We start from the raw sequence: 22,723 nt of genomic DNA on the forward strand, positions 1-22,723 counted from the left end.
ACTGGCCTCAGATACAGGGAAAACTACATCTGTCGTAAGTGGTGCCAGCACCAGCTTACACAGGCTGCGATGTCAGGCCTGTCGCCACAGTTTGAGTGGTCTCCCATGGGTGGAAAAATGCATGCTTCAGCCCATGGGGTACCCCTGTTGTTCCTTTTCCCTGGGTACATCAGTACGATATACTAGGGACTTGTAAGGGTACACCAGTAGCCAGTTGGGGATGTACCCAAGTACTCCCCATAACCATTTCGGATAGAAAGCACATAGACTGGGGTCCTGATTCGCAGGATCCCAGTCAGAACCATAACAAAAGGCAAAGAGTGGGGGTAACCATGCAGAAGGATCCTACCTTCCTAGCACATACAAATATCTCCTACCTGGAAATATACACAATGCACACAACACTTTGCGAAGAAAACCGGTAAATAGCACGATACACACAGTGGTCATCCGGGGGAAGGCAAACCATCTACCTAAATAGTGGGTTGCGAGCCACGACCCAAGTCAAAGCTATACCCAGAAGAGTAGAAGTGCTGGGGACCCAAGGAACTACCCTAGGTAAGTAACCAGGTACCCCACGGAGGCTGTGTGTGGAGTGGGAACACCACTGCGTGCTCCGTTCAAGTCAATGGGTAAGTCGTGGTTCAATTTTATAGAAGGAGGACCCTTACCAGTGGACCCTGAGGAAACCCTGTGGGAGACAGAAGGTTGGGAGAGCCCCCCCACTCGTGGATACGCTAGGAACCAGGATACCTACACCAGGTGCATAGGTGTTAAGTGACATCGTAAACCGCCGTCAAACTCAATGGGAGGACCTCCGAAAGATGCCGCTGGTGAAGAAAGTGAAAGTGTCCAGTGGAACCCAAAGGTGGATTCATGAGGAGACGCACCTGCAAGCAGAGGGGACAGAGTCTATGCCACTCAGGAGTGACCAGGAGGTACGGAAGACGAATGCCCACTGATGGGTGTTGCAGGAGAGTTGACTGTGACCTTGGAGCTGCCGCTGTGTGAACCCGGCATTGCTGTGGAAAAGCAGGAGCCGTTCACAGGCTGTCCCACGTCAGATGTCAAGAGTTGAGGGGTCAGTGTCTGTCCAGAGCACCAACCAGCCTTGGCAACTGCAAACACCGTGGCAAGCGAAAAAGGTGCAGAGTTAGGACAACAAGGCTCAAGGGACTCACCAACTGCAAGTGAGCACGAGCAGGCCCCAAGCAAACAGGGGAGCCCACTGGGATCAAGAAAGGTCCTTGATAGCACCCAAAGATTTCTCTGGAGACTTGTCGCCCAGCCTTAGCAATGGCCAACCGACACGGTGCACAGGGGCTGGGTTCCTGAGGTACAGACGAGGGATACTGGCCTCAGACTCATCTAAAGGCAGGGCAGGCCTTGAGGGAGTTGCAGAACAGTCACCTATGTTGCTGAGCCTGTTGGAGTCTGTAGGATCCTAGGATCAGAAGACCGATCAGCTGCGTTGCGGTGCCTGCAGTTGCAGGGGAGGGACTCCTTCACTCAAAGGGAGATTCCTTCGGATGTCTTGGATGTCCACAGGCCCTGTGAGAGACCTGTATGGAGTACGGACACAGATGATGCAGCGGACTTGCAGGACGATGAGATTCGGAGGAGAGGGGGGCTTCCCAGTTGCTGTCTCCCAAAGCGAAGTTCGAGTCGGTCAGTCCTACTCTGTTAGTGCGACGCGGTCAGTGTCCAGACGGTTGAAGATGATGTGTAGTTAAATCTGAATCGAATCCCAAGACGAATATAGGGACCTATCCACAGATAAACTCTAAAGTACCCTAAGGAAAGTGTTGGGGTGAATCAGGGGTCCCGCCCAGAGGAGGGCCTGGACAGTAGGGAGGACACTCCCATGTCCTTTGTCAAGTTTTGCGGCAGAGCGGGAGCCAACGTCTCCCTGAATTGGTTTGAACTGGAGTTTGCAAGGAGGGTAGCAAGTGTGCCTTTCAAGCAGTCTCAGTGGTGCTGGCCAGAGCATCACCCTGCCCCTATACACTAAACCCTGTCTGGGAGGTGGTCACACCTCCCTGTTACAGGATATCCATTGTTCTACCTTCCCTTGCTCGAGCTTGGCTCAGCAGCAGGAGGGAAGAACCATTTCTCTGGTCGGCAGCAGCCCTACCTTGGTGTCCGGTTCTGGTTGACTGGTACCGGGAGCACTGAGGGCCTCCTGGAGGAGATTTACAGTGCAGGGAATTAAACCTCCCACACAGGCTATGGTTTGGGGGTTTGATTCCAGCATGTTTGATACCAAACTTGACAAGGTTTGTTACAGCCAGTTTAGAGGTAGCCATCGCGTAATGACACATGGCCACTCTATATATCGTAATGGCTGATACACCTACAACCTAGGAGAATGGACTCCGAAGGTTGTAGGGGTGCCTCACTCATTCAGGGGCACCTCACAATTGCTACCGTGCACCCTGCCTTTAGGAATGTAAGGCCTGCCTTAGGGGTGACCTAGGTTTTATGTGCAGTGACCTCAGATATAGGGAAAGCTATATCTTTTGTAAGTGGGGCTAGCACGAGATTACACAGGCTGCAATGGCAGGCCTGTAGTCGATGTTTGCATGGTTTACCATGGGTGGCAAAATACATGCTTCAGCCCATGGAAAACCCCTGGTGTACCTAGGCCCTGGGTACCTGGGTACCATATACTAGGGACTTATAAGGGCACACCAGTAGCCAATCTGGGATGTACCATAGTACTCAACATAACCAATTTAGTGGAGAAAGTACAGAGACTGGGGTCCTGATTAGCAGGATCCCAGTCAGACTAGTCAGAAACAGCATAGCACCAGGCAAAAAACTGGGAGTAACAGTGAAAGCAAATCCTACTGTCCTGCACCCATCCATCCAAAACATCAGAAAGAGTTGTGGTGCCTGGTACCCACTACCAATACAAGGTACTTCCATTTAGCCTCTAATTGGCCCCCACTGCCAATACAAGGTACTTGCTTCCATTTGGCCTCAGATTGGCACCAAGGATCTTAACCAAGTGCCTGGCACCTGTAGCAGCATCCTTGCGATCTCAAGGTCTCCAGGTATTCCCATACCTCGACGACAGGCTGCTCAGAGCACCAGCAGCACAAAAGGCCAGTCAAGCTACAAACACCTGCCTTCAATTGTTTGGGACTCACTGTAAACAAAGATAAGTCTTTGTTCCATACCAGTGAAGTCATATCCTTCTTGGTAGCGTCCATAGATACCATCTAATGCAAAGCCTTCCTATCACACGAAAGGCAGATATGATTGCAAAGACTGGCGAAGAGCATATCAAGAAAAAGGTCAGTTTCTGGGTGAACATACAAGTTGCTCCTAAGGATATGCTCTTCAGCAGTAGATCTGGTGCCACTAGCTAGACTGAGAAAGAGGCTTCTTTAAGAAGACCTATAAAAACAATGGCAGCAAACCTCTGGATCCTTCGAGGATGTAGTACAGATCCCAACACGCATGGTAGATGCACTACGATGGTGGTTTCACGCACCAAATATCACAAAGGGCCTTACTTTCCTCCAGACTATCCCAGACTTCATACTGACAACAGACGCCTCCATGGACGGCTGAGGAGGCCATCGGCAAAAGTTAGATTCAGGGCAAATGGTCCTCCCACAAACATCAGCACATCATCAGGCTAGATAGAGCTCAAAGCCATTTTCCCATCTCTCCAGTCTTTCTTACCAAGGATAGCAGGCTCCTTCATGGTGGTTCGCATGGACAATGAGACCAGTATGTGCTACATCAACAAGCAAGGGGGAACCAAATCCATCACGCTATCTAAAGAAGCGCAAGAGCAATGGCATTGGACGACACAACATGGGATCTCACTCAAGGCCGAGCATGTCCGAGGTCTGCACAATACTCTGGCAGATGCGTTAAGCAGAACGCAGTCCAGTTGTGATAAATGCGAGCTGGAGCAGACCCAACTCGACATGGTGTTTTTGATGTGGGGGAAACCAGCTTTAGACCTCTCTGCAACGAGAAAGGACGCCAAATGCCAGTATTATGCCAGCAGATTCCTTCTACCAGGGTCGAGGGGGAATGCCCTTTTAATGTGATGGTCCGGGATATATGCTTACGCTTTCCCCCACTCCTGTTAATTCCCATGGTACTGACCTAGATGAAGACGGAAGGCTGTCATCTGATCCTGATGGCCCAGGCAGTACTGGTTCCCGGAGCTTCTTTTGCTGTCGGAGACGAGGCCTATATGCCTACAACCATCTCCATTTCTTCTGACCAGAGAGAAGGGCCAAGTGTACCATCCAGACCTCAATCTCTCCATTTGCACGCATGGCTCCTAAGTTCCTAGAATTCAGGGACTTGGATATCTCGCAGGAGTGCAGGTAAATTACTGCGAAGTCCAGAGCGGACAGCACTAACAAGACATACCGCCTAAAATGGAAGTGATTCTGTTTCTAGTGCCAACAAAACAATTTGCACCTGCTTCTAGTGCCTCCTGAACACATTTTGCCATATCTCCTCACTTATGTGAAGGCAGGTCTAAATTTCTCCTCTTTGAAGGTTCACATTGCTGTGATTTCCTGTTCTAGATCTCCTCAAATTCTGACTCTGTGCCTCTAGTCGTTAAAAGCAATTTATGAGGGGCCTGTTCTGCACCTTTCCCCCGGTGCATGCACCCTCTCCTGAATGGAAGCTCAACTTAGTCCTCATACAGCTAATGAGGCAGCCTTTTGAACCAATTTGCAAAGTGAAGCTCAAGATTTTCACCTGGAATGTAGCCCTCTTACTGGCTCATTTCTGTGAGGAGGGTTAGTGAGATCCAAGCTTTTACAGTCAATGAACCTTCACTTCATTCCTGACTTTTATCCCAAACCTATCTAGTCCAGCAGAATGGGCTTGACACACATTGGATGTTATTGAAATCTGTTTTATTATTTCCCACATAGCGGTGTACATATTTATGACACAATGTTATTGATATACATACAAACAAATAACACCCTGGTAGATCAGCGAGTACGCTTTTGGCTTTACTTGAGAGAACATAGTTCGTTGTGGAGCTTGCATTGCAGAATTAGGTGGCTCAGGTAAGAGAGAATTTCGCCCCAGAGATATATTTCCACCAGTGGTTAACAACAACGTAGAACCTGGAAGAACATGGGGGGAAAAGGGGGAGGAAAGGGTCTGAGAAGGTCACCACACCGCTTGATGTTATGCCATTGCTACTATTTACCGTAGGTGCTTCCAGTAGCACCAAGAGAGGTAAGAGTAATGAAATAAAGGGGTAGTGTTAAGTAGTGGGGAAACGTCTACAATGATATGATCAGCTTCATTCTGTGAGTTCAGCCCCTCGCAGTAGCAAAGCATCTTCAAAGAGCTGCAAGGCGCGCAAGCGAGGAGAGAGAGAGAGCAACAGTGTTTCAGTTTAGACAAGTGTTGTATGAGTGGTTGCCATATTTGTGTACATTTTGTATTATAGTGTGTGATGCGGCTGGTTAAGAGCTCCATCGCCATGGTTTGCCAGAGGCTGGTGAGCCATACTGAGGCCGGCTGGGTTAAGGGTGTTTTTTCAATGTAGGGCGATAACCTCCTTGGCTGCCCCTAGCATGTGAAGGTTCGCACGCCAATCAGAGTGGGTCATGGCTTTAAGATTTTGAGGTTGGATACCAAGGATCGTTACCTGCACCGTGTTTGGGATGGGGAACCCCACTACGTCTTTGATGTGGCACAGCACCTCCTTCCAGAAGAGAGTTAATATTGGGCAAGTCCACCAGATATGTATACATGAGCCTGTGTCAGGGTTACAGTGCCAACACAGGTACGTGTAGGTGGGGAACATTTTCTGGAGGCGGACCGGGATGTAATGCCAGCGGGTCATAACTTTGTAAGCAGACGCCTGTTGAGTAATGCTTCTATATGTCCTGGGAATATCCCTCCACAACTACACCCATTGCTCTGGAGGGACATCGTCTGATAAGTCGGAGTGCCAATTCCTTTGGTAAGGGTGTAGAGGTAGCGGGTTGGAGTGCTGTAGAACCTGGTATCAAAGGAGCGCACTACTGCCTCGAAGGAAGTGAGCTGGTGTGTAGCCCCTTGTGTATTGGTGGGTGTATGCAGACAGTGTCAGGAGTTGATAATATTGCAAGCGTGCCGTGGCTGGGAGGTGGAACTCGTTTTGGCATTGGTCAAAGGATTTAAGTCCTTCACCCTCAAAGAGGTCCCCAGTCGTACGACATTCCCCCTTTGGCCAGGCCAGAATGGAATTCGGCTGTAGAGCTGGGGATGTAAACAGGGCTGCGGGCCAGTGGTGTTAGGAGAGGGACAGGAAGCGAGTCCCTGACTGACTGCTAGCCTATCCCATAAGCCCTGGACCGTTCTTGTGGGGGTGGCAAATTAGGTACTGCGCCACCGCGATCTCCTTGGTAGCCAGGACAGGTCCCAAAGGGAGCAACATGCTATCGCCCTATCCATGTGAAACCAATGTTTCTCCCTTTCGCAGACCACCCACTCCGAGATAAAATGTAAGTTTGCCGCTCAGTAACGAACAAAGAAATTGGGACAAGCCAGCACCCCTCGGTCTCTCTGCAGCATTAAAATCATATTAGAGAATCACAGTCTACCACAGATGAATGCATTAACATCCTCCTGAAGACTTAAAATATCTGCTTGGGAGATAGGTGTAAGAAGTGTTTGAAAGAAGTAAAGAACCTTTGGCAATATGGACATTTTCACTGCATTAAGGCGATCCAGCAATGATATGGGATGAGATTTCCAGCGCCTTGGGTCTTCCCTGACAGAGCGTCTACAATCTGGCCAGTTAGCCTGAGACCACAAGTCCAGCGTGGCAGTCACATTGAGGCCCAGGTACCGAATCGAGTGAGGAACGCATTGGAACTGTGTGATAGAGCATAGTTCGAGAACCTAAGAAGGGGGATGCGTTAGGTTCAATGTCTGCAATTTCATCACATCAATTTTAAGTCCTGAGACACGATCAAACTGAGAGAGCAATGAGAGAACTGCAAGAAGGGAGCTCCCAGGATTTGTCAGTGTGAGCAGGAGGTCATCTGTGAATAGTGCTATTTTGTGCTCGTCGCCTCCAAATGTTATACTTTTGATTGTAGCAGAGTGGCGAATGGCTATCATTATGGGCTCCACTGCCAGGGCAAAGAGAAGAGGGGATAATGGGCATCCCTGGCAGGGGTACCCCTACTGATGTGAACGGGGGGGGCAAGGAGTTTATTGATTCTGATTTGTGCCAACGGGGATACATAGGATGCCATGATACAAGACCAAATGACTAGACCAAGTCCAATCCTCTGTAGTACCTCTCAGAGAAAGGTCCAGTCCATCCTATCGAACGCTTTCTCAACGTCTAGCGAAAAGAGACATGCTGGGATGTTACGCCGCTGGACCTTTTCCACCAGGTGGGCCACTCGTCGGATATTATTTGCCCCTTGGCGATGGCGTATGAATCCCACCTGGTCTGGACACGCTGGATGAAAAAAGGTGTTTCAAATTCTACTTGCATAAAACAAAAGACAGGAAAGATGGATCAGTTGCTGGTGGCCTGCGGACAAGGCATTGAAGGAACAGCAGTAACTAAAGCAACTGTTACCAGATGGGTCTCCTGCGATTCAATTCTGCCTTGACAAGCCTTTCACAAGAAGAACTAAAGCACACTCCACCAGGGCCGTTTCTACATCGGCAGCTCTGTTTGCTGGCGTAAATCTAGAAAAGATTTGCCGTGCTACGATGGAAAAAGTGTCCACACTTTTACGCAGCATTCTTGTCTCCAATCTACACAACGTGAGGATGTGGCTGTGGGCTAAGCGGTACTGCATCATCCCTTCAATTAAGGTAGGCTTCTTTGTTTGATAAAAGAGGAATTTTATATCTTACTTAAAATACATATCTTTTCTTAATGTCTGTTGCTAATGTACATTTTTTTTTATAACTCTGGAAGTTAAGCACTCTTTTACTCTTTTAAGTGTTCTATTTTATTCTACTATACACTTCATTGGATACATCATAATTATTATAGTATGTTGGCGCAGCATGTTTAGTTTCTAGCCATGTTTTTTCTAAGTTGTCCAGAGTATATACATTGTTACAAATCTCACTGTTTATTTCAGTAACTTGGGGAGTTATGCCTTACATGTCTCCCTCCTTCCTCTAAAAGTACAATTTTGGCTACTGCTTGCTATTCTGATTCAGGCATGTGAATCTATGAAAGATACCCAAATACTGGATAAGAAAGTAAGTTACTTAACTGTAACTGTGGTTATCCAGTATTGATATCTTTCATATATTCACATGCAACCCGACTTCCTCCCCTTAGAGGAAGTTGTCTTTAATATCTGTGATTCTTACTTCCCACTTCTGCTTAGAATATCTGGGTAATACTGCCTCTGCTAATAGTGTTCTAGAGGGTGCTGGCAGCTGATTGGCTGGGTTCCAACATTGTCTTTTTTTTAAAAAGTATATATATATGCTACTATTTACATGGTTTAGGGCCATTGTAGCCTATTATATTGTAATTGCATTTATATAGTGCTTACTACCCCTGGTGAGGCGTCAATGCGCTTTTTCGGCGAGTAGCACGCTACTCTGGAACCTGTAAAGGATTATTGTTGAATTAGTATATTGAAATATGAAAGTAATTTGAGTGATGGATATGTTATTCAGTTATTTGGATTGAAAAGGGTAGCGGATGGATAGAAGTGGGAAAAAGCTTTGCATTTATATAGTGCTTGCTACCCTTGCTGGGGTGTTGAAGCACTTTTTCGGTAAGTAGCATGCTACTCTGGAACCTATAAAGGATTAGTGGTGAATTAATATAGTGAAATATGAAATTTGAGAAGTGGACATGTTAGTCTTATTTTGATTGAAAAGGATAGTGGAGGGATAGAAAAGTGACAGATTTAGGCTCTTTTTGTTTGTTTTGAAGGTCATAGCAGTAGGAGGAGGCTTGGGATGAGTAAAAAGGGATGTGAGGGGGAGAGTCAGAGGGAAGGGTTTAGAAAGGCTTGTTTTGGGGATCAGTATAGTAAAAGGTGTCAGATGATGCAAGGAAGTAGGGGAGAGTCTAGAAAGGGTTATTTTGGGGATCATAGTGGTGGAATGGGGTTTGGGATAAATGATAGTGGATGTAAAGGATATATTGATATATTGATTGGTATAGGATGAGAAATAGTGCATTGGAAAGAGTAGTAGAAAGCGGTTTGAGATGAGTCAAAGTTGGGGTAGAAGATACATTGAGAGAGGGATAGGGTGAGAAATAGGGTAGTGCATTGGATATGCTGAATTAGAAGAAAGTAATAAATATATAGATCCATAAGTACATGGAAAGTATATTGATGCATAAAGGAGAGAAGTATATGTAGATTAATAGAGGTATAGGATGGGAAATAGGGTAGTGCATTGAATATGCTTTTTTAGGAGAAGAGTAATAAATATATAGATCCAAGTACATGGAAGGTATATGGATGCATAAAGGAAGTAAGTATATGTAGATTAAAGATGCATTAGATAAACTCTGGTTTTCTCGTGTTGTTGTACTTAAGTGTATTTTATTTATGTTTTAATTCAACTGAAAGAAAGTTGGTTATAGATTCCTTACCTTAGAATTACCCCCAAGCGTCAGACTAGATCCGTAAAGTTTTTTTGTCAGCAGTACCCCTGTGCATTTGAAGTTGGCGTCAGTCAACTCCACGTTCGGCGTCATGGTCGCCGGGATGATGTTGCGGTAGCTACGTAGACGCTGCCCTCGCACATTGACGTCAGTTCTTTCTTTTTTCGCGCCAGCAAGCGCAGATCAGGAGAGAGCAGTACCTCCAGTCACTTTTTGACTGACTTTTTTCTTCACTTTTGTCGACTTCGTTTTTTGAGTCCGTCGACTCCTGGTGCGCAAGGGATGCCCGGGTTCAAGGCCTGCGGTTCCTGTAACCAACTGATGTTGGTGACGGATCCGCACCGCGTGTGCCTCTACTGCCTGGAGCGCCACCACGACCCCAAGTCGTGCTCTGACTGCTGGACCATGGCCCCGAAGTCTTTGCAGGAGCGGTCCCGAAAGCTACTCTAGGCCCGGCAGTTAGTTCCTTGCACTCGAGGTCCCGGTCGCATAGGTCGTCGAGGGACCGGTCGCGGAGCCAACACCATATCTTCGCACTCTGGGTCAGTTAAGCCAAAGCACAAAAAGAAGTCGAAGAAGCATTGTTGCTCTTCGACTTCTCCCCGGCCGACGCGATGAGGGATGCGGGTGGTGCCCCTCCCGCTGTTCCGCATGCGCAGCCCGAAGGGACGGCTCCAGGTTTCCCCCCTTCCCGGGACAGGGAGGTACCCCTTCCCAGCTTTGTCACTTTTACGAAGCAATGCACGCCATCTTTGGGCAGCCCAACTCAGCGCCGCAGGGTCCCCTTGGATCCAGGCCTGGATCTGGATCGGCGCCGGTTGACCTTGTTACACCTCCCCCGGTGCCGATTCCACCAGCACCACGTCCGCAGCCGACGTCGGCTGTGTCCCCAGCCAGCGTCGAACCCGGCCTACACCTCGAGGTAGTCAGTCAGACCGATGGGTATTTTTGTGCCCCTGTTCTACCCTGGCTCATTGAGACCAGATTGTCAGCCAGAGGAGGGTGAGGAGGACTGGGAGGTGTATGGGGACCCTTTGAACGACCAGCTAGGTTATGAACCGGACTGGACAGAGGAACTGGGGCAAGCCAGTGGTCTGGATACCTCACCACATCTTGGCATGTTGTCTTCTCCTACCGTGACTACGAAAGAGGGAGCATCATACGAAGTGGCGTTGCATAGGGCAGCCGAGGCTCTCCATCTCGAGCTACCTACGGTGGCAGTCAGGACTAACCTCCTGACAGAGGTGCTTCAACCGGCAGCGAGCTCTTCGGAGCCCCTGCTGCTGTTTAATGAAGCCCTCACGGACATCCTTTTGAGCACCTGGTCCAGGCCCAACACGGGGGCTCCTGTGGACAGGATGATTGCCTGACGCCACTGCCCGGCCAACCCCCACTTTCCTCACCCAACACCCCACTCCAAGAGCTTGGTGGTACAAGCCTCCACTTCCAAAGGCGCATTCTCTAACGCTCCACCAGATAGAAAACCCAAAAAGCTGGATGATCTTGGGAAGATGATGTTTTCTTCCTCCAGCTTGGGACTGCAGTCGGCATGTCTGTTGGGCCGTTACACCCTCTCTGTGTGGGATACGGTAGCGCAGGTGCTGCCCCAGTGCCCGGGGTAGGAGAGACGTAGCGAAGTTTACCATCCGCTGTGGGCTGGATACCGCCAACTCACTAGGCAGGACGATTTCCACATCAGTAGCCCTTCAACGCTACGCCAGGTTGAGGTCGACTGGATTTTCTGGGGATGTCCAATCCACTCTTATGAACATGCCCTTTGATGGCTATCGCCTTTTTGGTGACAAGGCAGACAACGCGCTGGAGCGCTTTAAGGACTATCGGTCTACGGCCAGGTCCTTGGGCCTTTCCACCACCCACCATTTGCAGTCTGCCTTTCGTGGCTACGGAAAGGTGCCCCGCCACGTCCCGCTCAGAGCCACAGGCCGGCGCAAGCTGTTAAGCCTCTGTACGGCCAGGTACGAGGGAACCAGCACTGTGGTTCTGGGGGCCAGTCCACCACAGCCCCCACTGGAGCAGCCTCCAAACCCTCCTAGTCCGACCTTTCAGGGCCACCAAACGCCAGTGGGCGGCAGGATTCGCCATCACCTCTCCCACACACGCACCGTCACGTCAGAAAGGTGGGTTTTGCAGATAGTCCGAAGGGGCTACTCCCTCTCCTTCAAGACTACCCCTCCTTCCATGCCACCTCTGTACCATCGCGTGTCGGAGGACCATCTGGCCCTTCTCCAACAGGAAGTTTTGGCACTCTTGCCAAGGTAGCCATCGTGCGCATTCCTGTCCCAGAAGTAGGTCATGGTTGCTTTTCCCACTACTTTCAGGTGCCCAAGAAGGACAAAGGCCTGCATCCTATCTTGGATCTCAGGAACGTCAACTAATTCCTCCGGAAGGAGAAGTTCAAAATGTTAACGCTTGCTCAGGTCTTGTCTGCCCTCGACCCTGGAGACTGGATGGTAGCGTTGGACCTGCAGGACACTTATTTACACATCCCCGTCCTGCGGCCCACCGGCGTTACCCTGCGGTTCACGGTAGGCCACGAGCACTTTCAGTTTACCATGCTCGCCTTTGGCCTTACAAGTGCCCTCGGGTGTTTACAAAAGTGATGGCGGTGGTCGCAGCTCATCTGCGTAGATCAGGGGTTCCAGTCTTTCCCTATCTCGACGACTGGCTATTGAAGGCGGCCTTGCCCCAGGCTGTTGTTTCCCAACTCCAGACTACGGCCGACCTCCTGCATTCGCTGGGGTTCTCCATCAACGTGTCCAAGTCACACCTGACTCCCTCTCAGAAGCGCCTCTTCATCGGAGCAGTTCTGGACACAGCGCAGTTTCAGATTTATCCTCCCGAACAGCGAGCCTGGGATATTCGGGCTATGATTCCGATCTTTCTGCCTCTATCCCTGGTTTCTTTCCGGATGACCCTCATGTTGCTGGGTCTGATGGCCTCCTGCATCCTGCTGGTGGACCATGCCAGGTGGCAAATGTGGGCTCTGCAGTGGGACCTGAAGTTCCAGTGGGCACAACTTCAGGGGAATCTGTCAGATTGTGTCCAGATCTCGGAGGGCACTGCATTCCAATTGCAGAGGTGGCTTACGAACCAGGATTGGGTCGACGGCAGATCCCTCTTACTTCCTCAACCAGAGTTCACATTGGTGACCGATGCATCACTTCTGGGATGGGGCGGGCACATGGGAGAGGGGGAGATCAGAGGTCTCTGGCCGAGTCCGGGCTCCACATCAACCTTCTGGAGCTTCGGGCGATTCGTCTTGCACTCAAAGAATTCCTTCCCTCTGTCTGGGGAAGAGTGGTGCAGGTGCTCATGGACAACACTACCGCCATGTGGTACTGCAACAAACCAGGCGGGTGGGGTCGTGGACCCTATGTCAGGAGGCCGTCCGCCTCTGGACATGGCTGGAACATCCAGGCATATCCGTGGTGGTTCAACACCTGGCAGGCTCCCTGAACGCCTGGGCGGGCGAACTCAGCTGCAGGTGCATGATGGATCACTCGGAGGTGGTACAAGACCTCTTTCAGCAATGGGGAGTGCCTTGGTTAGATCTATTTGCCACCAAAAGAACACCAATGTTAGTGGTTCTGCACGTTGGAATTTCCAAGGCGGCACTCGCTAGGCGACGCTTTTCGCCGCGAGTGGAGTTGCGGTCTTCTATTCGCCTTGCTGCCTATACCACTTCTGCCCAGAGTCCTGAAGAAGATCAAGCGCGACCGGGCCCAAGTCATTCTTTTTTTTTTTTTATATATAAACTGGTTTTATTGATAACAAAAATGCATCGGTTCGAGGCAGTGTACAGTCATCTTTGGCAAGACAAGATCACAACAGTATTTCGCAACATGATCAGGAGTACATAAATCCGCTAACCTCAGAGGTTGTCTCTTCTTCTATATTTACAACATTATTGCAGGGTCAGTAATATGACGAAACAAGTGGCTGGTCCAACTTCAATTGCATCCTATTATTGGCTACCTGGAATGGAGGTCACCATAGACTCTCCCAGTCTGTCCATCGATGTTCGTCTCTCCCTCCTTAATTCCACCGTAGGAGAAATGCAAATGTCACCCCTATATTTGTTCCACTTACCCCATTTGTGGTCCCATTTTTTGGGGCATCCCCTCCCCTTGAACACCGTTTTTTCGGCAATCATGGCATAGTCCATGTCATTCGCACAGTCCCTTACTAGTAGCGTCGTGCCCACCCCCCACTTTTGGGCAATATTGCGTTTGGCGATAGTCCATCCCATCATGGCCCACGATTGCTCCGCCTGTGAGAGGTCCGTAGCCTCCGAAATTTTGAGGAGGCAAAATTTGGGGGATGGTTGAATGGGTTTGCCACACGTCCTGGCTAGTTGCCGAGTGACGTCTGTCCAATACTGTTGTATGTGAGGGCAGTCCCAGAGGATGTGTGTGAATGAGCCGGTCTGGTTGCATAGTCGGAGGCAGAGCGGGTCAGGTCTCCTACCTAGCCTAAACAGTAATTTGGCATCAAAATAGACCCTTTGGAGCACTTTGAGCTGGACCAGTCAAAGTCGCTAGGGATCGCCACTTCTCTGGGAGAAGCGAGTGCCTCTCTCCAGTCCTCATTGTCAATATCCCCCAGATCATGTTCCCAGCTCGACCGTAGTTGCAACATTGGGTCAGTTTGGTTATTCACTCATTTTTTATATGTTAGGGAGATGGCTTTGCAGTCCATTGGATCTTATAATAGTCGGTCCTCCAGCAGGGAGAAATCAGGAAGGGGAGTCCCCTTTGGGAGGGCCGAGTCAATGGCATGGCTAATTTGGAGATACCTAAAAGTCTCCGACGGTGCAAGGCAGTACTTAGCTTGAAGATCAGCAAATGTGGCCTTTTTCCCCTTCACCCACATGTCCCCAACCCTGGAGATACCGACTGTGTATCAAACCCTGGACATGTGCTGAGGCGACCCAATATATCAGGCTCCCACGGAGGAGTTGCCTTTGTTAGGCGGTTATGCCACCCCAGCTTACGCTGGATTCCATGCCATACTTCTACCGTGCGAGCCGGTCAACTGTAACTTCCGGTGGTTCGTATAAAGTACCCTATTGTAGCCCCCCCCCCCCCCCCCCATAAGCCAATGGTCCGTTCTAAAATTAGGATCATCGTGCGGTCCAGACATCCATCTGTTAATGGCCGTCAACTGCAATGCCTGATAGTAGAGGCGCAGATCCGGCAGCCCTATACCTCCGTCATACCATCCCATGGTGAGTTTGTTCATGGCAATCCGTGGAGGTCGATCCTCCCACAACAATCCCCGCACCACCTCTTCAATTTGCAAAAAAATAGGAGTCAGGAACAAGATTGGGAGCATTTTGCAACGCGTAGCGAAAACGCGCGAGGGCAAGCATTTTAAACAGGGAAGCGTGTCCCAAAAGAGTAAGGGGCAGCGATCGCCAATGCGTAACGTCCGACCTCAAGCGCTACAGGGGCACCTTCAGATTCCGCCCATAAAAAAGATTACCGTTGAATGTAATAAAAATGCCCAGATATCGAAAACCTTGTGTTGCTACTGGAATGTCATAACCTCTAGGACTGCATGGGGGTTCCCCCCAGGGTGCGTACATCTGGGATTTGAACCAGTTTATCTGATACCCTGAGTGCGCACCAAATATATGAAAGATACGCAACACCCTTCGTAGCGAGCGTGCTGGAGAGGCCAGATATAGCAAGATGTCCGCGTAGAGCGATATTCGGTTCTCATTGTCACTGGTCCATTTTATGCCCCTTATACCCGGATCCCCCCCCCATCCCCTCCCCCCCCCCCCCCCCCCCCCCTGATCCAGACAGCCAGCGGCTCCAGCACCATGGCGAAGAGGAGCGGCGACAGTGGGCAACCTTGCCTCGTGCCACGACAAAGGGGAAAAGAGGCGGAGCGATGATTGTTTACCGTGACGTGCGCCGTGGGCTGCGTATATAGTAGCCTGAGCCCTAGTCATTCTTGTGGCTCTGGATTGGGCACGAAGAGTCTAGTATTCCGAGCTACTCAACATGGCCACGATCCTCCGATCCCACCAGGAGTCAAATGTTACCATGAGGTCAAGCACAGATCCCTGTAGTATATGCATCCATTATCCAACTGAGCTACCAGTCCCAGCTAGTCGTGATGGAATCAAACCATCAATGTGTTGAGGGCTGTCAAGCCAGTTTTGAAGGCTTTGACAATTATGCACTATCCTGATAGATACTTCTATATGCAGAGTTCTCAATTGTGACTGTCTCCAGGCATCAGAATGGATCTGGAAAATTTGAGCATAGTTCCTCAGGACAGTAGGGGGCGCTGGCTCAAACATTGTAAGGGATAACATCTCATTTTTGTCACTGGTGAATATAGAGGACTTAGAACAGCGCACCAACAGAAGTTCTCTTTTTTTTCTGTGCCTTTCGATGCAGAGCTGAAACTCCTTTTACTTTTTAAAAATTATACATCTTAATGCTGAGTTGGGTTTGTTTCCACCTAAAAAAATCTGGCTTCAACCCATGTAGCGCTTGCTACAAACAAATGTCTTACTGAGCCTCATGAGGACTGTCTAAGAGTTTAGGTATCAACCACAATACCAAATCCTTCTCTTATATTTGCTGAATATTGCGTAAAGAAATAAAGGAAAGGGATGCCAAGTTATTTATGGCCTGGGCTGCAGATGAGTCTATTTCAACAGCATACACTGTGAAAAACCTGTTCCCATTCTTAGTCTCCTTCTTTGAAAAAGAAACAGACCTATTCTCCACAGAGATCAAAATCGAAAGGTAAGTCATTTTCACCCAAATCTTCCTCCGAGCCTGAATTTGTAGTGATCCAATCACCACTGGCTCATTCATCAACTCCACATTAGCCCATAACCCCTTCTCTGTCCCCAGCTAAGTCTGTGCCTCAGACGCACCCTTTTCTGTTGGGGCCGGCAGTACCTGGTACGGATTACTCAGTTTTCCTCCACATGATTTGAGATATTTTTACGCAAGCATTAGTCTCTTTGTATGCCTGTGGGCCCCATGGGTCCATCTGTTGTGCCTCTTGGATTCCAGTCTGTGGGTCCTCCGCTAGTGCCCCTCTGGTTCAGCCATCTATTATCCCTGGGTCGATACCTTAACTTTGAATCCTCCCCAGGCTCCAGACTGGACCCAGAAATTGTTCCACCAGTACCTCTGTGTGCTGGGGGCTGCATCTTAAGAATGTGTGCTGATGTTGACTCCGGATGTGACGTCAGTGGAGTCATATGTCTACTCCGGCATACGTGACATCAGTTCCTTCTTTTCCACACTGCAACGTGGATCCCGAATAGCGGTTCCTCAGACCATTTTTGGGCCCACCTTTTGGTGTCTGGGGACAGTGTGCCTATGCCTTCAGGTTTTTAAACGTGGAAGTCCAGTGCTCGACAGATGTCGGCTACGGACCCCCATTCCATCTGCATAAGGTGCTTGGGGGAGCATTACGATTCCGAGGAGTGCGACGCCTGTAAACGACTGTAGCCAAAAGCCCTGCAGACAGGGGGATGAATCTTCTGACAGCGCGGTTCTCTATTTTCTTAGTCCAAGTGATGATTATCTCCTTCCTGCTCTGAGGTTCCTGCCCGGGACCGGTCAAGGTGCCGTTTCCATGGGCGTCGCTCACCTACGTCGCAAAAATCCAGTCGTAAGGGATCCAGGTCGTGGGGGCCTTCGGCCTCTCCATTTCACGATGTAGTTTCTGCCCACTCTTCCCGTTATTTAGTGGAGGACGTCTCACAAGGATCAACCCTGCACCTCCCTCTTTATCCTGGAACTGGGGCGACTATGACCCAGATCCAGGCATACTACCATGCTCTACAAAGGAGGTAGGGCCCATGCCGACTGGTTTGCCATTGGCGCCAGTTGAGATCCACGACTGTTCCTGGGGTCGTCACGGCGTCGCTACACAGCCCGGTGCAGCTTCCAGCTGTGTCCCTGGTGGCGTCAGACAAGGTCGTTGAAGTAAATACGACGCTGCCTGATGACGTTGGGCGCTGTAGACGCTGGTTTTAGACAGTGCGGTTCCTGCATCTTCTCCCTTGCATTCAGGTATCGGTGCTGTCTCTGTTGATGTTGCCCCAGTGTTGCAAGGTGTTTCCGGAGTCGGTGAGGCCGGGGACGTAGACTGCTTGGTTAGTCCTGTTCAGCCTCTTATAGAGGTTCCTTGGGCTACATTGGATGAGGATGGTGATCTGCAACCATCTCCTGTTTCTGACCTGCTTTTTCCGCCATGAATGGAGACTGAGGCTAGTGTAGCTTATGCAGAGGTTCTGAAGGGAGAATCCAATATCTTGCAATTAAAACTTCCTTCCATAACTTTGTCATCTGATCCCTTAGTGGATCTACTTCATCAGGGTTAAACCGGTGTTGAACCCTTACTGCCCTATGGAGAGTCTCTGTATGATATTTGACTTGGAACTTGGACAAGGCCAGTGACCGGGGTCTCTGTTGATCATGCCATTTCCCATCGTCCTGCTCCGGACGACACTGTCTGTCTTTCATGACACCCTTCCACTAAGGGGCACGTGGTGCAAGCTGCTACGGCTATGCTGGATCCAGATGTTGCTCCATTGCTTCCACAGGGTAGGGAATCCAGGTGGTTGGATTTGTGTGGCCGAATTATCTTTTTCTTCAGCTAGTTCGGCCTTGAGGTCGTTAAACACGTTTTATGTCTTGGCAGAGCTGCTTATGCTTTATGGGATGGCTGTGATATGGCAAAGTTTACCATTAAGTCTGCTATTGGCTCCACCGATTATGGTAGAGCCATGGCTAGGTCTGTTGCTCTTTAAACACACACTTGGCAGCGGGAGTAGAATTTCCCTGACACGGTTTGAAAAAATGGAACACATGACTTTTGAGGGGGCCGTTTATTTTTTACCTGTATCTGTAAGGGGGGGTGCGTGTGTGTGTGTGTGTGTGCACCAATATTACTACACCCCTGAGGAAATAGCTACATTTAATGGGAGTGTCAATGCCAGGTGTGTCCGCTGTGAACTACCCAATGCTAACTTCCTCCATTTTATTGGCTGGGCATATTCTCAGTGGTCTCTGAGATTGTGGGGCTACCCATTGACCCTACACTCCAAACTGCCCTACTGGGTGATACATCAGAGATACCCCCATCGGACAGCCAACCTGTTTCTGTCCTACTGTTAGCCAAGATTCTTGTAATCATGATGTGGATGCAGAAAAGAGTTCAGACTGTGATGGAGGTGCTGTGAGATGTTGTATACTGCAGGACCGGTCGGAACAATATGCTGCAACAGTCTTTCCTGCAGCGCTTCCCAAGGGCATATGGGCTCCATTTCATCTCGGTCTGCTGCGTAATACCAGGTCCTTCCCCCCCCCCCCCAGCTCCCCCCCCCCAGCAGTTAAGGGGTTCTAGGTGCACTCAGAACTACCTTGCTGATTATTGGTATCTAGTGCTGTCATTATAATGGGTATAATGCCTGAGGCAAAATGTATGTACTGTCTGCATTTGTTCTTCTTTGCAGAAGTTGAATTAACAAATTTAAATTAGCTTGGTGATCTTGCTAGTTGGGGATGTGCGATTAGAAAAATGTGATTATTCTTTATATGTTTATATCCAAGGTACCACCCACATCTGCCAAACAACATGGGGTAAATTTAAGTGCAGCTTCCACACCTTTTCAGCAGCCCAGTGCATATGGGCAGCATGGATATGGGACAGGTGAGATTCTCCTTTCTTATCTAAGTTTATCCATTTTATTGTCCGCGACATGAGAATACTGGAGACTGAGCTCCTAAAGTGTTGTAAAACCCCAACACGTAGCTTTTGACTTTTTTTTCATAATGGAACTCCAGTTGTTTTTTTTGCAGATGCTTGCTTTGATGTTACCGATGGATTTGCTAGCAAACTGTCATTAGTTGCATGTGCCAAAATGAACAGTCTTGGAGTGCTATATGTCACCTATCTTTGTGGTTCACTACTTGAAGTTTAATGGTTTTCTTTTTTGTTCCCTTTCCATTGGCAGGGTATGATGACTTGACGCAGGTCAGTGCAGCAGGCGATTACAGCAAAGGAGTCTACAGTGGGTCATCTCAAGCACAAAACAAATCTGCCGGTACTGGCCCTGGGAAAGGTAGTGAATTAGGCAAATTAGGTGTAAATTCTTGACCTGGTTGCCATTGCTACTCAGCATTTGAGTACAAACCTTCCTTAAAGCAATTAGTACCCAATTATGTGGCATATCCAGCAATCCATGTACTTTACCGGTTCAAAAAAGGATTTTTTTTAAGTGTCTATCTCCCTTTCATTCTCAGGTTGGGGTAACCTCGTACCATTTTACAACTGTGCTTGCGCAGCTTCATGTGTTAATAGCCAAGGGAAATGCAGCTCATCTGCCTGAGTTGTAGCCAGCCTCCCTGGTTTTCCTACAAGCCACGCTCTTCAGTTGCTTATATTTTGCTGACTAGAAGTGTCTGGGCTCAATTCACTCACTATTTATTTTCTTGTTCTTCTCCCGTCACATTAAGTGTCTGGAAACAGTACTATTTTATTGTTGGCATTAGAAGACTTCATAGAGAGTCAAAATATGCATGGTTTGCTCTCTGATTTTTCACTTTCCCATATCCACCTGCCTATTCCTCACTCTTCAGTTTAAAGTTATGTTGTGTATTGACCAAGAAGAATGTATTGTGATTATGTAATTCTGCGTTTGTTCTTCCAAGTTTTTCTCCTGGCCTCGTTGCTTGGGCTGCCAGGGGATTTGTGCTCAGTGTATTTTTTAATTTCTCTGGGTTATATTCTAATATAGTGTCTGACTTACATGGAGCTACAGTGATTCAACCTGGTGCCAAGTGAATATGTATAAATCTCCCATTTTTGCAACAGTATGAGGGATCTGATACTGGGTGCCCTAACATTGGTCTTCAGTATTGGAAATGACTTCTGTCTCTCGCTGGCACTACCAACAGGTTATGATACCTGGTCAGTGACTATTACTGTAGTTCCAAAACCACTCTGCTGTATGCATATTCTTATTCCTACTTATGGTTTCTATTCAAAGTTCAAATTATGAAGTAAAGCAACAATTCACAACGGTTTCACACACCCAAAGGACACTTTGAAATACACAATATTCAGTACCAAATGAGAAGGTTAGCAATCTTTGTTTCCCTTCTAGTCAGCCCTTGCGGTACATGGCGTGAGAATGCTGCTGACTAGTTGACAAACCGCAAAAGCTGAGGGAGAGCAGTCATATTCGGCAGTCCTCACTTGTAACAGTCCTACAGAACTCCTATGTTAATCTTCCTGGTATTCAATTTTTCTTCTGACTAGGTTTTGGTACTGTATAAAAGTTTAGGATTGCATAATTGGTTCTCTAATCGTCCTTGTGGCCATTTGTCTCCCTGAGGCAATTTGCTTCTTCGCAAAGTACATGTTATGTAGGAGCTCAATAATCGCATATCACTGTCCCATCTGTAGGTCAGTGTATGAGGCCTGGTTTGGAACTGTGTTACAAGTTGCCAAGCCAGAACATTGCTTTGCCAGGGTTGCTCCCTGCTGATTAAATGAGTCAAGAGCAATAAGGTAAGCAGACTCAGCAGGTGTTTGTCATTCCCAACACAAATGCTAGTCTGACTGGGATCCTGGCAATCTGGACACCAGCCATCCTGCCTCCTCCATAAATTTGACATAAGTACTTTAGTATCTCCACAGTTGGCTACTGGTGTACCTTTGTAAGTCCCTAGTATATGGTACTAAGGTGCCCAGGGCGTAGGTATAAAAGGGTTCTCTCTTGGGCTGCAGCATGTAGTGTGCAATCCATGAGAAGCCACTCAGACTGTGACTACAGGCCTGCCATTGAAGCCTGTGTAAGCAGGTGCTGGCACCACTTAAGACAGATACACGGTTACTTAAATCTGAGGTCGCTACACTTAAAACCTGTAAGTCACCCTTAGGGCAGGCCTTTCAATCCTGAAGGCAAGGTGCTGAGTTATAAGTGTGATAAGTCGATTCTACAGGCTTTGTAAGTGCGGTCAGCAATTTTGAAACATATAGTGCCAATGGGTCATTACGCAATGCCTAACTATATAGTGGCTGTACCGAACCTGGACGCGTTTAGTATGTTGGAATCATACCCAAACACCATTGCCTGTGTTTGAAGTATGATTCCATGCAATGGAGGGGCTCCTCCGGGAAGCCCCCAGTACTCCCGGAACTTGGGAGCTTCCAGGTCTTCCAGCAAGCTAGTGCTGCTGACAACCCCAGACACGATTCTGCACTCCTGCTGTGGAGCCGAGTTCAAGCGGGGGGGAATAGAACAATAGATTACCTGCCACAGGAAGGTGTGACCACCTCCCAGACAGGGCTTAGGGTATTGGGCTGGGTTTGGGGCACTTGCCAGCACCACCAGACTGCTTTGAAGGGCACATTTGATGCCCTCCTTTCATACTAGAGTTGGAGCCAGTTCTGGAAGCCCTTGGTACAAAACTGGACAAAGGACATAGGAGTATCCTCCCCTCTGTCCAGCTCTGCCTCTAGGAGGGAGCTCTGAATCGTCCTAACCCCTTTCTTAGGATATGAGAGGGCTTACCTGTGGGTGGATCCTCAGGTTTGTGGTGGGACAAGACTCAAGCCTGAAACCACGTCACTCTTCGACCCTCTGGACACTTGGGCTTAGCCTGGAACCGAGACTGTATCACGGAAGACTACTGCTGCTCCTGGTCTCGCTGTTCTGCAAATCTTCTTTGTCGTCTGTGTCTGTGCTTCCTCCAGGATCTTCAACAGAACTGTGGGCATGAAGGACATCCGAAGTAATCTCCCTTGGAGTGAAGGAGTCACTCCACTGCATCTGCAGGCACTGCAACGAAGCGGACCGGTCTGCTGTTCCTGACTTTCCACGGACTTTGAAAGGCTCCGCAACACTGGTGGTGGTTCTGCAACTCCTTTGAGGCCTGAATTGTCCTCTCTGCAATTTTGAGGCCAGTATCCTCGTCTGAACTGCTGGGACTGAACCCCTGTGCATCGCTTCAACCTGCTGTTGCCAAGGCTTGTTGGCTCTGCACTCGAGATCTTCAGGCTACAAGAATTTCCAGCATCTCTTTCTGGCTGATGTCGCAGTGCCTA

At 48.9% G+C, this 22,723-nt stretch overlaps 1 protein-coding gene across 6 annotated transcripts in view; it reads left to right on the forward strand.

Annotated features, from left to right (window-relative positions):
* The window catches only part of UBAP2 (ubiquitin associated protein 2), a 1,669,217-nt gene that overhangs the window by 1,491,279 nt on the left and 155,215 nt on the right, over positions 1 to 22,723 (forward strand). For all 6 annotated transcript variants that reach the window (XM_085628825.1, XM_085628795.1, XM_085628777.1 and 3 more), the window contains exons 24-25: positions 19,222 to 19,321; positions 19,626 to 19,733. In XM_085628825.1, coding sequence (XP_085484951.1) covers positions 19,222 to 19,321; positions 19,626 to 19,733 — 208 coding nt within the window. The remainder of the gene's footprint in view (positions 1 to 19,221; positions 19,322 to 19,625; positions 19,734 to 22,723) is intronic.

The sequence above is a fragment of the Triturus cristatus genome, chromosome 2_1 (assembly GCF_964204655.1).
Source record: "Triturus cristatus chromosome 2_1, aTriCri1.1, whole genome shotgun sequence".
Classification (NCBI taxonomy): Eukaryota; Metazoa; Chordata; class Amphibia; order Caudata; family Salamandridae; genus Triturus; species Triturus cristatus.